We start from the raw sequence: 17,264 nt of genomic DNA, 5'->3' as shown, positions 1-17,264 counted from the left end.
CATGGAATAAATAAAAAACAAATAAATAAAATATACAAGATTATCAATATAGGAGTATTAAATAGTATTCTAGTTACAGGACTTACATACATACATCATTTAATCATTGATATACTGTAAAAATAACAAAATAGTGCTTGTATTAGCCACATTAGTGTTTGTAACTACTTTGTATCATTTAAATGATAAACACACAGAAAGTACGATGAATTGAAAATAAACAATAAATAAATAAATAAATAATGTAAACAAGGCGCACAAAAGCATAGTTATCTTCTTCGGATGTGTTTAAATCAAATCTTGCATAGGACTACATACTGAATCTTAGCCTAGCAGTTAATTTCATATTTACTATGGATTATAACAAATTGAAAGATTTATAAAACTTGACTTGATGTATATGAAATATCCCCCCAGAACTTGGTAAGTTGGCAGCATAGTAGTTTTCTGGTGATTATTGACAGATATAAAGTAATTTTACTCTCTATCTTACTCCTCCTCTTTCGAATGTACACAATCATAAAGCAATGTTTATTGTGTCTTCCTCATCTTTAAAATGTATTAATTTGGACATTTTCAATTACTTGAAATTAAGTAATAATATAAAATAGTATAAATAATATAATATGTTTGAATATACAGTATTATATACGATTTAGTAATGCAACTATTTTACAAAACAACTAAGCCATGTGTGGGAATACAAAGAGAAAACATTGGTTATAGCTCTGGTGGAGGTTTAGCCAAAAAAGAACCATTACAGTGCAACGTTATAATATAGTTTAAGTATATAATGGTTATTAATATTATAGATCTCTTCGTTTTCTGAATTTGAAAGTAATTGTATCGTACAGACACTGGCAGCATTTTCTTCCTACTTCCTATTTTACTGCATGCAGTAAAATATCAAATCTTTCAGTAAAGTAGTTTAAGCCTTTAGCAGAAGTTGACTTTTCTACCGTCTAACAGATTAATTGTAGCCGATTCTGACCCTTATCCAAACGCCCTCTTCCCAAGTCAGTACAAGCATTTGGTACAGATAATATGTAAAAGTCCCTTGAATGCAGTGAGTACTGTCCATCACACTTCTAAGAACAAAGGTAGGATAGAAGCAACCTGAGAATTGAGCCTCCTATATGAAAATATACCAGTGGGTGTGCATGCAGGTTGCTAAATAAGGCCATCCTACCAGAGCATCAAGCTCACAGTGGGGAGTCAGTGCCTTACAATTAGTAATAAATCTGAGGGACGTATGATAAGCTGTGTCAATCATATGCCTGAGCAGGGCATGCATGTACAAAGATCCCCATTAGTATTTTTATTTATGGTTACCTCACCTGTGGTTCTTTTAGCAAAAGGAGCTTTTGATAGAGGGTTTATTTATTATTGTTGTTGTTGTTGTTTCTTTTATTAAATTAATTTATTTTTTATTAACATTATTAACAAACATACAGACATTTTTCAACAGCTAGACATATAGTGGACTACATGCAAATACAATTTAAACAGGTTTTTATGGAGTAAATATAAAAGCAATAATAAAGTAATGATGAGAAGTACACACAAAGAGTTGCATATCACAATTTAAGTTAAATCATATCATATTTTAGGGTTAAATTTACACAATAAGAGCACTGACTTTGAAACAGCAGAAGTTTTCTAGCCGTGACGGAGTTGTCCTCTCCTGCGTTTTTTCCCCCGGAGGACGAGCTAAAGGATCTGATTGGACGACAGGCTCATCCGTCATCTTTGTGGGTGGTGCTCGTGGAATAACAGTGCAGCTCCATCTTTGTAGGATTTTGACAGGAGCTTTGACCTGTGTCGAAGAGGACCGCAAAGCCCGGGGCTGAGGAAGAAGTACGGGTAGATTTTCACAATGAAAACAGCATCTTAGAAAGCTGTTTTCTTTAAACAGACACAGAGGGCTTTTTATTCTAAGCGACAGCGACACTCTAAATTCACATGACCCTCATAAATGTCTAATTTCAACGCTTTGCCTGGACCGGTGGAAATCCAACGGAACTAATGGGACACACGGGCTTAAAATAAATCCTTTTTGGTGAATGACACTATATCAGAAAAAAAAACAACCTACGAGATAGCGACAGAGAGACACACACGGAAGTGCGGACATGGCTGACAGGACTGCTCCCAACTGCCACCTGAGACTGGAGTGGGTGTACGGATACCGGGGACATCAGTGCCGCAACAACCTGTACTACACCGCCGCCAAGGAAATAGTCTATTTTGTCGCCGGTGTAGGAGTTGTGTACAACACCCGGGAACACAAGCAGAAATTTTACCTGGGGCACAACGATGACATAATCAGGTAGTGTTATAATAATGATAATAATAATAATAATACATGCACACATAACAAACAGTTTGTTTCAGCACCTCGGACAGCGCACCAGCTCCCATAGCAGCAGCAGCAGCAGCAGCAGCAGCAGCAGCACATGAATTGATACTGTAGTGTTGTCATTGTACTGGTGTCACCTTGTGTAATATAATATGACAGATTGTTTTTAGGTTCATAGGGAGCTCACAGGGGTCAACACCACCCCCCTTAGAGTTTGTATGGTGCTCCAGTGTCACTCCAGCAGGGCTGATGCTTCTAACCAGCCCATCCAGATTGAAAGGTGGTCTCTAGCTTTCTCTCTCTCTCTCTCTCTCTCACACACACACACACACGCTACTAAAGATTACACTGCTGCCACTCCTCTTGTAGTCGCCAGAGCTGCTAGATTATCACATTAGAGTTAAATCATCAAAGATAAACAATATCACGCTGAGAAAAGCAGCAAATCAACAGCAAAATGTTTGCCTAATAGAAGGAGGAGATTAACTTTTTATTAATCCCTCGATGTCGAATTATGTTTTCACTCAATACAAACACACAAAAGGGTTTATAGACGTGCAAACGTGGAGAGGTGGTGGAGTGATCGGCAGCCTAGGAGCAGTTAGGTGTTCAAGGGCACCTCAGGAGATGCCCAGCTACCAGTCCACACTGTCTGCTGTGCTGGCCAAGCCCCTACAGACTGGACTGCTGCCGCCCCCTAATTAATTGATTATCATGATAGCTGAGAATTAATTTTCTTTTTTTTCAGATTGTCTGAACTATTCATTAACAATTTTTTCTTTGGCCGAGTTCTCACATTGCTGGCACTCCCCGTTTCATCGCTGTCTGGAGGCAGAAACATTTCAAAGTGGCGGCTCTTTCCGGCACTCAGGGGAACAATAATACTAATGTGCACTTCTGAAAAATGCACTCGAACATAGCCTTCTTTGAAGGGATTCTTGGATTGGAAAGCTTTCTGTGGGTTGTCGAATATCTCATCTCTCCGTGCGGCCAAATAAACCTTGAATCACCAGCTCTTTGATAAAACACAGCAAAGTAAGCAGATGAACATGATGTTACATCACACACGCAATGATCCTTTCTAACCGTTTCTCAGCGTGCCACACAACAACGACCTGCGTCCAACGCTCCAGCGGTCGTGTTGACATGTGTGTGTGTGTGTGTGTTGGCCTGGAGATGACTAGCATTATATACTGTGTCGGTAGTCAGCTGGGCTCCTGCTTCATTATTAATGGAACAACAGAGATACTAACCCTCCGCTGCCCTGTGGGTGAAGTTCAAACACCTAGCTGGAGGAGTCACTAACTGAATTGTTGTGTGATGTTTGATGCAAAAATACAGTGAAGGTAATGTATTGGTGAACCATCAAGTTGGTCATCTAACATACATTTTTGATGATGAACATACCAACAGTATGAGCTATACAGCTCTCTTGAGCTGTCTGGTATTATTGACACAGACCAGGTAATAGTCATTTTAAACTCAGACCTCAGAGAAGTGCTTGTGACGCTCTCATAAACACTTCCTTTGACAACCAGGAGCCATCCTCAGTAAGAACTACTGACCTCTCACGTTGCATTAACTCATGTGGAATAGGTAACACGATTCAAATCCATTTCTCTTTCTGTTTCTCTCTCTGTTGCCTGGCTTGTTTTGGTTGTTGCCACATTTTATTTGTGAGCTACATTTAAATTGTATGTTTTACTTCATGAATTAATTGCCGGCCTTGTTTCTCCCTCCTGGTTTTACTTTGCCCCGCAGCTGCTTTTTAACTGGTCTCACAGTCGAATGTGGAGGAGCTAATAGGCAGCTCATAGGCATGCGAGCTGTCCATGAGCGAGAGCGAGGATGCACGATAGTCTGCCCTGTCTGACACTGCTGCCTTCTGAGGAATGTAAATTCACAGGTTATTGTGCAATAACAGAATAGGCTGAGGATGTTAATATGCTGTAATTAAAACACAATCCCCTCGAGTCGTGTTAGTGAAATGAGTAGACAAATGTATAAACATCTTTCTGTTATTGTTCCACGCTGTTGCAGCTTACATATTTATTCCTGAGTCTAAAATTTAAAGGAGGCTGAAACTACTGCTAAAAACCTGTAGGAGTTTGTCTATACCACAAAGCTTAATTCCACCTTTTTGCAATCATGCAGACATGCAGGACACATACACTCTGACCTGAACAATGCGCATGAATGCATTCAAAACACAGACATGCATACTAGAAAATAAGCAGAACTGCTAAAAGATGTTTTGAGTTGGTGATCCTGTTCAGACCTCATGCCTATTGAAAAGCAGCACGCACAATCTAGCCTAGATAAAGAAAGGTGGAGGTAAAAGAATGTGTTTGTGTCATCATTTGTGATTAAATAAAGGGAGGAAGAAGGTGCTGCCTACTAATTCATAGATTGAGTCTTTGAAAAAATCTGGATAAGACTGTGTGTCGAAACTCACAAAAAGAATTGTGTACGTAGCACCAATGAGCAAAAAAAGCTTGTCGTCCAATTCTTAGTCTTAGTTTGTCTTGTGTTTAATTCATAATGTTTCACAGTTTTATGAACGCATAGTTCTTGTAGCACTGTAAAACATTGATGCATTTGATTGCATGTGTTTCTCCTATTTTGTTCAACTTAAAAAGCATTTTGTAGAAAAATGTGTTCAGTAAGTATTCTCAGGTATTGTGTTGCATGCATCAGAACCTAAAAATGTCAAAGATAGCCAACCATGGCTTTATTTTCTGTTGTACTTGTTCTCCAAAATCTTATCCGTGTTATGAAAGAGAATGAGAGCTAATGAAAGGGTGCTATAGACACAGGAATAAAAAGACGGTCTCAAATTACAATATTATGTTAATATTTTGTCTGCCTAAAGCCAGAGTTATGGATTATAGATGCCAGACCCGAGGCTGATCTTGTTTCAGTGAGCTTGGAGAGACGCAGTGAATAATATAGCTGCAGAAGTTCCATTAAACTCCTAATAAATTATTTTTTCTTGTTAGAATTAGCGAGACGGCTCGTACGATAAATGTGTCATGTTGGCAGAGACGAGTCTTGCGCCTGCACTCTGTGAACTGCGTGAGCTAATGTGAACTAACTCTGCATATTAATGTGCGAGCTAAGGGCAAAAGTACAAAACTGACAGCCATGTTCTCTTATTGCATTGTTGTGTATTTTAATACACATACAATACAGTATATTTAAGATTCTAACAGTATCGTACAAATTAAAGCTGCTCATGTGAAACTAATGACTCTGTGGGGTATCAGGTGATGTGTAGGAATGTGCTTACAGGCAATTACTGTTGACAAAGGGCCACGATAGCTAATAGATATGACTAATGCATCCATGTATCCATCTTCTGTTGTTTTTTACTGCGGGTTAATAGACAGTCCTGGTTTGTGGTGATGTATTTGCTGATGTACTTTGGTCACTACTGTATCAGTTATTTATGAATGCAAATGGCCACAATCACCATAACCACCAAGGAGGAAGTACCTCCAATAAAAGAAGATTTAATGAAGAAGAGTGTAGAAATAGCACAGCCTTCACTGTGCGTGCTTCCTTCTTACCTTTTACGCCTGTTTCCAGGTGCTCTGTGCAGAGTGTTTGTGACATGCTGAGGTCTTATAGGTCCCATCATGACAGTGTCAGGCCACTCTTTGAAAGCCATCGTGGTCTCTAAAGAGCAGATCTGTCTTCCCCAATTAGCATCTTCCGGAGTTCACTGCTGCAGTTACTTAGCACAATGACATGATTCAGCAATGTTGTCACTGGAAATGAAAACATGAATTTGGACAGACGTCTCATTTAAGTGGTGCTATGATTTATTTATTTATTTTACACACATGAGGTGGAACATCTACACATGCTCTGATACTGTACTGTACTCTTATCGTAATGTTGATTTTTAGAAGATATTTACAGTATTTATGTGGATATGTTGGATGAATTATTCAAGGTAATTTTACCGTGAAACTGAATCAACAAATAGGTAGAGCTGAAACTCTTCGTGTCCATTCACCAATCAGCTAATAAATATATATATAAATATATTAAATATTATTTAGTTTCAGCTTCTAAATTGTGAGAATTTACTGCTTTTTTTAGTCTTATGTGATAACCTGCACATATTTTGGGTTTTGAACTGGTTTTGACAGCTTTTTTTCTTCTGTTTTGACATTTTATAGATAAAACTATTTAGATAATTATAAATTAGGTGTTATGGGGTTTTCACTGCGCAGTAACTCGCTGCCTGCAGTTATGTAAGAAGAGCATTCTTCAATTTTAATTCGGAAAGTACATCTACAATCATAGCACTAGTATGCATTTCACTGCATGGCCCAATAAAAACTGAGCCCACAAACCATTCGATGATGATATCCAATCTGGTATCAGGGGGATATTATGTTCATTAGATCTGTGACTAATGATTATTTTCATTACAGATAAATCAATAAACGCCTGTTGCAATTTCCTAAAGCTGAAGGTGACATTGTCGAATTGACCAAAACCCAAAAATATTCAATACATTGACATAAAGCCTAGGAAGCTAATTAGATAAATGACTTAACTGATTACTTGAATAATACAGTAAATCAATTTTTCATTTCAGCACTCATTTTGATAAACAGTGTCTTACAACGCCCAGAGCCACTAGTCTGGTTTTCTAAAGCATTTGAAGACTAAAACATTTCTGAAACCCAACTAATGTCCAGTGAGAGGACTCTTTTCTCCTGGGTGTCATGACGACATGTTCAGCCAGAATCCAGTCCATGGTCCGCCCTTTTCGGCCTCTCCTTTTTCTCTGTCCATTTGATTATCTAATAAAACAGAGCACCACTAAGCCTGTCTATTGCTGACTTACATTCCAGGTTTTCTGTTTTTAGCCATACGGGTGTTTAAGATGGAGTTTGATGGACAACTGGATTATAAACACTTTGTGGAACCCTGGGAAATATATCCTGTACTGTATAGACCTTCAGAAATGTGCAAATCCTCCGCTTCACTTTAAACCACTGTAAGCAAAATCAGACAAAGGAAGCTACTGCTGGGGAATGTGGATCAAGGTTGTATCAGTAGCATATTTTCTCCTGTTGAAGAGGTGAAAATATTCATTCTGGAGTGGATTAAAGTGTATCTCCTGCTCCTCTATGTGGCTCATTTGACCTTCGTCCATTCCCGTGCTGCATCTTTGCATCCTCATTGTGAGAAAGCAGCTCTTCAGGGTGTTTATTCGCCTCGTGTCTACATGAAAACAGGCTGTTTAATCGCTGCAGCATTCAGCTAGTTTTTGTATGACAGTGCTTGGCAGATGGAAGACAGCCGCGTCAAACAGCCGTAGCCTTTATCAAACAGGAGAATTGTGGTGATGCACTGCAGGCTAAATCATTAGTGATGGCATTTAGTATGCTCTTCAGCTGACAGAAATGTAAATGAAACATTGATCTTGTTGTAGCTGGCTCAAAGCGTGCATTGGATTTTTACAACTAGTAACATGGACGTGTTAAAGCTAGAACATAACTAAAGTGAAAGTCCAGCTGAGTGTCTCCATAGCAGTTGGAGATTTTCTTCTTCAGTGTTTCATGTTGTTCCAGCATCAAACCAGACAGATTTGTTGTGCACTACCTGCCAAAACTGTTTTCTCTGCCGTGTCTGTCTGCATCTCAAAGTGCTCTTTTTTTCCCCCCCTCTTCCTCTGAATGCTATTTTTAGCTGCTTTGCTCTGATTATATAATTCATAAAAAAAGTGAGATGAGAAATTGTGCCAGGTTGGAGAGACGTTGGAGAAGTGGAGGTGAACAAGGAGAGAGCGATTAGGGACCACAAAGATCAGAGCTGTCGCATTAAACCCATGTCAGCTTTCGGAGACGATACGCTGCCAAAGCTTTGTCTTCTGTGACGTTGAGATGGAGATGAGGTGTCGAGTCAGACATGAAAGATTCAGTCTGAAAACTTGGACAAAGCCAGAGAAAGAGAGGTAGATTGAGGTGTAGAAAGTCCTTCTACTTTCACTTTCTCGTTTGTCATGAGCTGCGTGGATTCAGCAGGTTGATGCTGCCTGATGCTGTCTGAATACGAGCCAGGATTAGAAATTCTGGAGAGCAGTTGGCTAAACAGGCAGCCTGATTATAATGGAGGGAGCTCCGTCACTGCATGAAATATATAGGCCAGGACAAGGCAAGAGGAAGAATTGCCCAGTGAATCACTCAGGCCTGCCTGAAACGTGACTGGCGGCTGCTGAAAGGATGGGTGGTGCAGCAAAGGGGGGCAGGGAGTGACAGCTTTATACAGCAGGCTGTTGCTCAGCTGTAGAGTGGGACTGCATGTAGGTGGGGGAGGTACAAGTGGAGGGGGCGGGGGGTTATGTAACAGTGTTACAAACATATGCCTGGTGATGCAAGGAAACCCCAGATGAATTAACAAAGGTGAAATGGGCAGAGAGTAGTTCAAGGGATGCTGAAAAAATGAGCAAAAAAATTTGAGAAAAATGAAATTTACAAATTCACCTTTCACTGCTTTTTTTTTTACACTCCACACCTCTGCCCTGCACACCCTGCAGGCATGCATGACGCCAGGCTGCGCATGTATGTGTATTTGAGCATGACTGAGTTAATTGCACCGTCGTTCAAGCTGCCCCTCTGCTTCCACATTCAGACCCATCATCAACAAACTTAATGTGTTCATCTCAGCCCAGTGGTTTCTGGGTGGGTGAATCCCTCGTCTGACAAACACACACACAAGCATGCAAAGTGGCGATGCTAACCAGATGTTCTCCCTCTCTCTCTCTCTCTCTCTGTCTCTGTACAGTTTAGCTCTGCATCCGGAGCGTGTGTTGGTGGCCACAGGACAGGTGGGCAAGGAGCCTTATATCTGCGTTTGGGACTCCTACACTGTGCAGACAGTGTCCATCCTCAAGGATGTGCATACGCACGGTGTTGCCTGCTTGGCCTTCGACCTTGAGGGACAGGTACAGTGGTGGCACAATAATTATTCAAATGATGTTAATCCACAACATTGTAGCCCATTTTTTAAAATGTATTTGTCATTAGGTATTGGTTTCAGCTTCGGAAATAGTCATCCGAAATGTTCAATTTGAGTAAGCACAGCAGCAACAATCAAAACTCCACCAGATAGCTGCAGGTTGGCTTTTGAAGCTCAACTGTGGAGCCCAGTCTCTGAATGGCACATCTGTGATTTCTCCAGCAGTAATACCTGGACAGCTGCACCCAGACATGCTCCACTTGGTAGATTTTACAGGACAAAAGTTATCTTACAACATTTGGTACTTTGCATCGCAGAGTGGGACAGCAGCTGTGTTAAACTTGAGAAAAGCCTTGAATTACTCATGTGAAAATAAGTGACTGACCTCCAGAGAGCTGGATCATGCAACATATACACATTACCACCAGAATATTCAAGTAACTTCCTATTGAACCGTTTCAAGTTATCATTCGAGCCAGCTCTCTACAGACTTGCCACCAGTTAATATTTACACACCGCAGCCTCCGCCTAATGTTGATTTGGACTATGAAAATCGATACTGTGCAAAAACATCTCTTGGTTTTTATATTTGCACTTCTCTCTCATCCTCCCGTAGTAGCTCTCGAGCAGAGTTATACCTCCTGTATTTTCCAGTAAGAGACAGGGAGATGACCCCGTGCTGTTTTCCTGCTCGGGTAGAGAGCTGGGGGATTTAGATGGAATGTGACAGTGTTTAAAGCCAGAGGAGGCTTCATCGCTTCTCAGTTTAGCGGCTCTATTTACTCTCCATCTCACCCCACCCTTCTTGGATCAGAGAAAGTCAGAGCAGAACTCAGGACAATCCAGAGAAATCATTACTGTGTCCGTCTATTAAAACAATATCAAAAAAAATACACTGACGTTTGAGACGTCTCTTCTAGATATTTCAGTATGAGCTGCAGTTGTGCTTGTCTGGAACAAAGAGTATAACTCATGACTTTTGTTTCTTATTGTTCTGACTTTTCTAGCCAGTTGTCTACATGCCACTTTAGGCTTGAGGTCACATTGAAGATATAGTAACATTTAATATGGTTGCTGAATAAAAACTTGCCTGTACACATGACTGAGCAGAATATTTCCGCATGAAACTCTCATTAACCCTCAACAGTAAAAGGTGCCTTTTTATTCTGGCGTCCCAGCTGTCACATTTAATTAAAGCCAACTTTTCTAAGTGGGATGTATTAGCATGACCAGAGTCGCAATGACAAAGCTGGCATGTAGGTGTAACGTTTGCCATGTTAACTTAATTAACAATTAGCACTAAATACCAAGTGCAGGAGGAGGAGGGAGGCGGATGGGAACGTTATTAGTTTGCAGGTATTTCAAGCTGATGATGGTGCTAAATGAGAAGTTAGGGATACAACAGAGAAGTATGAATGTGAGCATTCAATTTTATGGCATCTAAACATTTGCCCAAAAACATAATATGAACCTCATGTCATGAGAATCCATCTTCTGTGGACCATGAACAGTGTTCAGATATTTCAGTCTGGACCAAATTGGTGAACCAGTCTACAGACTGACATCCCTCGACCCCAGTTGTGTTTAAGTGTGGCTCAAAAAATGATTCGACTTTACAACATTTTTCAGCCCACTCATCCGCACTGGTTTCACTGGGTTTCATCACACACGGGGGCCTCCTTGCTCATCATTAAAGTATAGACTTCTGTAATACAAGTTAAAACAGTGCAAATGCTTCACCAGAGACTTCTTCCGAATATCGATTCAACAGTGGATCAAAGAGGACATCCTTTACCACGTAAAGCAAGATGCAGAGCAAAGAAGGATTTCCATAAGAGCTGCTCTCTTCCCTTCTGCTCCACTGCTGCTGCTGCTGCTGCTGCTGCTGCCTACTCACTCAGTCAGCTATAGGAGGCTCCTCCAGCAAAAAGGCACTCAAATGTGCTCACTGGAAGTGCCAGAGGCTGGACAACTGTTCTGCTCTGTAGCTGTTATTAGCCTTTTCATCGTTGCCTGCCATGCTACAGTGGAGGTAGTTAGGTTTATTTTGCAGTGATTAGTGCAACAGAGCAGAGTGTGTTCAATCTGTGATGTGATTTCTTTATCTTTGCTCTCTTCGCAGTGTTTGGTGTCTGTAGGTTTGGACTCTAAAAACACAATCTGTGTGTGGGACTGGCGGAGAGGGAAGGTTCTGGCAGCCGCTCCTGGTCATACAGACAGGGTAAACACTTTCTTCCTCTCCCCTGTCTCCATCGCAAACTCCATATCGACCGCCTCAATTAGCTATAAACGCAGGATGGAGTGCCTGGCCAAAGGGGACATAAACAAGTTAGGCCTGATTGATTGTGAGCTTTCTAGAGCTCCGTCTAAGAGGGTGCATGGCTAATGAAAAGGAGTTTTAAAAAGATGAAATACAGGCAGCTGTTGTTGTCTAATTCAGCCCACACACATTATAACACAGCCAGTGCAAACACACACGCACACTTTTCTCTTTTCATTTTATTTTTCTACTCTCAGCGTTTTCTAGGAAATACAAACTGATAAAGAGACACATGAAGGATCAGTTTAATGTTAATACAATGATCGTGTTGTTTATGTAACAATAACTAATATCTAATGCATTTTACGTTTTCTCCCCCACAGATATTTGATATATCGTGGGATTTGTACCAGCCGAGCAAGCTTGTAAGCTGTGGTGTCAAACATATCAAGGTACAGCCACGTCCTGGTCATTTTACATCCTCTTGAGAGCGGGAGATCTTGTGCCTCATTTGCATAACATCTGAAAACAGATTTAAGGAAGTTTGCAGAATCTGTTGGCTCCTTCCCTTTTTTCTCCTCTCTGCTTTATCACCATGACCATATCAAAGTCTTAAAATAGATGTATGCAAATTCACTTTATTCCAGAGTTCATGGTTATTAGGTACTTAACATAAGTAGGACAGGCAATGACTCACAGTCTCTTTCCTCAGCTTTGTAGTAATCTGCACTGCAGAGAGGAACGATGTTCTCCCTTTATGGGGAACTATGACTCTGCTACTCAACTCCCCCTTTTCATCCCTCCTCATTCACCTTTTTTTTCTTAAAAAAAAAAAGCACCCTCTCCTGTACAAACTGCAGCTGGGCTCGCTTCCCTTTTTCAGGCCTATCTCTGTTATGTCTTTTTCACAGAAGAGTTGTGTTCATACATCTTTGATGAGTTTGTGCAGGGTGTCTTCGCCAAGCCTTCCCTAGGGACATGTAGCAGTGTTCCTTGAGTGGCCATTAGGAAATGACAAGGAGTCGAGAGGCATAGAGGAATTTTATCTCCAAAACGTTGTAACAAGAGTGATCGAGGCTAAACATCATGGCACTCTTGCGGGTTTGATGCAGACAGGGACGTTTAGTCTACTCTATTTCTTTGTGTCAATCCAGAGCCACAACCCTATCTCGTAGTAATTCTGCCCTGAACTTTTCCCCCACCCCCCATGGCACAGAAACCTCCACCTCCTCCTCCTCCTCCTCGGCTGTCCAGTCCCTGCAGTCTTCCCCCTTCACATCTCATTCCCTCCCTTCTGAATTCCCAGTGTCAAAGCAATCCAGCAATTGTCCCACATAATTCCCCAGCCTTCACCCTGTGGACCATGTGACATCTGCTCCCCGGCCCTGTGCTCGCTCAGCGATTATAGCACTCAGAGCATCCAGGAGATTTAGTCCCAGTAATCCACTCACTAGCAGGCTGAGTAAAACACAACCTCTGTGACGAGGACCCTGGCTGCTGGCAACTCCCCCCTCCTCATGCAGCTCCTCATAGTTAATTAAACAGTTATTTGTGTTTTGATTAGTTCAGTACAGCTCAGACCTTAGCTTGCCCCTCTTGAGAACACCTACAAATCATCTGGTTGCTGATTAGAAGTTGTTTACCATTTTGGCTTACGAACCCTTAAAACGAAGCATTACCTACCTTGCATTACCTTGCAACCCCTCATCACTGGTTGCATTTGTTATTTTATTTCTACAGACCAGAGAAGAATAATACAATAACTCAAATAAATGGAAACATTAGAGGAAAGGTTTAAAAAATAATCACAATCTAGTTCAGCTAATATGTTTTTTTCTGATATACTATCCTGTTAATGTCTCAAAACCACTCAGATTTATCTTGCAACCCCTTGAACGCCAGGGTGCAGCCTGTTTAACCCAGATTCTGTTTATTTTACATCGCAGCTAACAATTTGCAAATAACGTCACTGTGTTTTATCCATTTAAAAATATTTTTCCTGCTGTTCTCAGTCACTGCTTTTTATTCATCTCTGTGTGATCTGACTTTTTAAACTTGCCCGATGTGTAATCCCTCATACTGAACACTTGTATTACGTGTCCTGTCCTGTTTAGTTTGATCTGTGCTGTTCTGTTATTGTATGCTTGAAAAGTGCTTGAAGTGCCAAGTGACTGCAGATAAAAATGACTTTTAAGTGAACTCTGATATAAATATTTAACACTGGACATGGTGTCTTACAAAAAATAATAAAAAGACATTAAGTCAGCATAAATTATTTATGTAATTAAAGTTGTATTATCGTTATGAGATTAGGCAGTGCAGACTTTAAGGAGTGCTTTAATTTGTGCGTCATCCTTCCACAATGACATCATTTTAACAAAGGTCACATCTTTTAAGATGGCTATGAGTGTGCGTGTAACCTCAAACTTATATATATTTCTGTGTGGATTTGTTTGACATCATGTGGATGGATGACAGCAGCTTTGAGGAACATCAGCTTCCGGCAACGCTGACAGGCAGTCATCTAGTTTTCCCTACAGCGAGCTGCCAAAGAGTTGACCTCTGTTAGTGTAGCATTTATAGCGCTCTGACACCATTCAGGGTCACTGTAGTCTGACAAGAGAGATATTATGAGTGAGATGAAAGGGGTGAGGGGTGATGCACTGTAGTAGCTGATGAGTTACGACCTTCCCTGCATTCATTACATTTAAAAGGTTTTCCTAGATCGTGGAGGTAACTCAGCTAATGACATACCACTAATCCCGGGTTAAGAGGAGCAGCTTCCGCTGTGCCCGGAGATCTCTGGAGGATGTTTAAGAAAGTCAAAGTTTTATTCAGAGAAATAATATTAACCAGGTTCTTATTTCAACCCAGAGCACTCTCATTTTCCACCTTTCTGTGCTCTTCCTCTCCCTCGACACCTTTCTCTCCTGCTCCTGGCCTCATCATAAACCCCTCCAGCATCTCGTCTCCTCTCAGTAATTCAGCAGCAATGGGATTAGCCGGCGCCCATGTCTCGCTGCCTTATCAGTTGCGGGCAGGGAGGGCTGTGCAGTCACGCTGCATCCTTCACCGCTTCCTCCGCAACAGGCAGGGCCACAAAACCCCCTGCCAACCCCCTCCATTTCCCAACAATCATAACCCATAGCCACCACTTGACACACTTTTGCACCTGCATACGCCTCTCCAGATTGATCTTTACCGCTTAACCTTCACGCCTGACCCCACAAGTGAGCTTAAACACATGCAAATAGTCACTCAGAGGTCAGTCACAAGCTCGGGATTAGGAGAGACCCGACCTGTGGAGGTGCGTACAAGCCTCAGATGTTTGATGACAAGGCTATATCTAAGGCTGTGATGCCTGTGTCTGATAATCGATCGCTCCTGTTAGCACACAGGAGCCCTATCAGTCAGGAAGATAGTTGTTAGTGAGGGTGTGACAGGTTGTCACTATCGACAAGCTCATTTGTTCATTGTGTGACTGTCCATCAAGCCTTTGTAGATCACCGTTTGTCTGAGCAGAATCTTCCTGATTCAAGGTTATTGTGTTTTTTAAAAAAGATGTTTTGCAGTGAATCAGATTTCAGGTAATGTGTATGAACATCGTTCTTTATGTAGTCCAGAAAATGGGCCGTCATCCTGTCATTTTCCTGCTGTTTGCCGGTGATGAGCGTGTCTCTTGCCGGCGGCCGTGTCTCAGCATTCAAGACACCCTCCTCGAGCTTTCCCGCTGTGATCTCATCTCCATGCAGACAGGGTGTCTCTCTTTCGCTTTCTCCTCCTCCGTTTGATGGATTTAGCCCTCAGATGAGGCCGTGCCGGTGCATCCCGATGACCTTGTCCATAAATAATGAGCCGGCGTGTTGTGTGTGTCTGTGTCTGTGCATGCTGATCAGGTGGTTACAGCACTGACCCCCAGCACGAGATCCCAGTATCACATGAAGAGGAAGTGTAGCATTTGAATTTGACTTTGCTTTCTTTCAAGGTCTATGTGTGTGTGTGTGTGTGTTGTTAATGGAGCTGCTCTGTGTGGCCGTCAAACCATAAATGACTTGATGGTTTTCACTCTGTTGTATCCAAATGTTCCATAATTGTCCATTTGCTCTTTCAGGACAGGATTACAGGGGGGATTATTAGCCACCATACTCTTTCACTCTTTCTGTTTGTGTTTGCAGTTTTGGAGCTTATGCGGTAATGCTCTCACACCCAAACGTGGTGTTTTTGGCAAAACGGGGGATCTCCAAACCATCCTCTGCCTTGCATGCGCCAAGGACGAGGTCACGTATTCAGGTGCCTTGAATGGTGACATCTATGTGTGGAAAGGGATCAACCTGATGAGGACGGTGCAAGGAGCTCACGGGGTGAGTTTTATATCATGTTTTTGTGCTTTATACCACCAGCTGATTTTGCACAGCCAGAATGCTGCACCATAATAAAGAAACACAGTGAAAGCTGAACCTGGTTCAAGGCCATGCATGCTGGCTTCGTTTGATTTCTGCTTAGTAGAAAAAGGATCAGCTTTTTGCTCCGCAGGATTAAATGATATCTATTGGATCAACAGCTGGGTGAGGGGATGGGTGGATGGGGGAGGGGATAATGGCTACAGTACATGTTCATTCCTGCTTTTTGTACCACCAAATGTCTCACTGAGGGTTTAACAAGGTGCCTCGCTCTTAATTCAGAAACCCTTATTCAAAGGAGGCTGTCAGTAGAGCTTTCAAGTAATAACAAAAATATGACACCCGCCCTGTTACCTAGCTCTGCGTTATCTTGAGGCCACAGGAGCAGGGTTTTGTCATTTTAAAAGCCTTGTTGAACAACTGCCTGGCTGAGCAGCATCACTGTAAGGTCTGTATCTGTGGCTGGTTCTGTTGTTGCTCATTTGTTGTGCAGATCCTCACTGACAGCCTGTCATTTCCTGCAGTCAGGGATTTTCAGCATGAATGTCTGTGAAGAGGGCTTTGCTACCGGGGGCCGAGACGGCTGCGTCCGGCTGTGGGATCTCAACTTCAAACCAATTACTGTCATTGATCTCAGGGAAACAGACCAAGGATATAAAGGTGATGTCAAAATGCCTTCTTCTTTTTTCCTTTAAGCTGAGTACAGAAATGTTTACAGATCAAATTGTCATCTCCTGAGGCACTGGAAGGGAGTGTGTATAATAAAAAAAAAACACCCTTTATGCATTTATATTCTTCTTACTAATATTCTGTTTCTTTTCTATTTTCTCTATCTTTTGTATTTATAATCTTGGATCTAACAGTAGCTAGAGGTGAAAATAGCCGAGGTGGGTAAAGTCACTGCGGGAGAAATTAATAACCATGTCAGTCTGTTTGTAGCAGTCCCCACATTGTTCTGCTGTTCCTCTTGTCGCTAGTAAGTCTAAGCTCTGTTGCAGTTTTGCGTCGTATACAGATGTCACTTTCACATATGTATACAGCAAATGCTTCCTCCATCCCCTTCTCTCTGTATTACCCAGAGTCAGTTGCGGATTGGCTTGACAACATGTGCTGTCATTGTATATTCCTGTTAAAATCTCTGTCCTAGGTAGCCTGCAGAGGGCTCTTTGCACCTCCTGTCTTTAATCCCTGTCGTGTCTCTTATAATGACTGCGTAAGCGTTGGCAAATGTCCGTCTGCTTCCATGTTAGCATGCTTTTTTAAT

At 41.7% G+C, this 17,264-nt stretch overlaps 1 protein-coding gene across 3 annotated transcripts in view; it reads left to right on the top strand.

Moving 5' to 3' along the window:
* The first annotated feature begins 1,771 nt into the window (after nucleotides 1-1,771).
* The window catches only part of eml5 (EMAP like 5), a 36,829-nt gene continuing 21,336 nt past the window's right edge, over nucleotides 1,772-17,264 (top strand). For 2 of the 3 annotated variants that reach the window (XM_027275190.1, XM_027275189.1), the window contains exons 1-6: nucleotides 1,772-2,329; nucleotides 9,167-9,326; nucleotides 11,463-11,561; nucleotides 11,984-12,052; nucleotides 15,776-15,961; nucleotides 16,525-16,660. In XM_027275190.1, coding sequence (XP_027130991.1) covers nucleotides 2,133-2,329; nucleotides 9,167-9,326; nucleotides 11,463-11,561; nucleotides 11,984-12,052; nucleotides 15,776-15,961; nucleotides 16,525-16,660 — 847 coding nt within the window. In that variant the 5' untranslated portion in view covers nucleotides 1,772-2,132. Of the gene's footprint in view, nucleotides 2,330-9,166; nucleotides 9,327-11,462; nucleotides 11,562-11,983; nucleotides 12,053-15,775; nucleotides 15,962-16,524; nucleotides 16,661-16,863; nucleotides 16,888-17,264 lie in introns of all 3 variants that reach the window. The other variant, XM_027275188.1, reaches the window with a different exon arrangement.

The sequence above is a fragment of the Larimichthys crocea genome, chromosome XXIV, assembly GCF_000972845.2.
Source record: "Larimichthys crocea isolate SSNF chromosome XXIV, L_crocea_2.0, whole genome shotgun sequence".
In the NCBI taxonomy this organism is placed as follows: Eukaryota; Metazoa; Chordata; class Actinopteri; family Sciaenidae; genus Larimichthys; species Larimichthys crocea.
The sequence above is the reverse complement of the archived record's forward strand: the minus strand, read 5'-3'. Positions and strand labels throughout refer to the sequence as shown.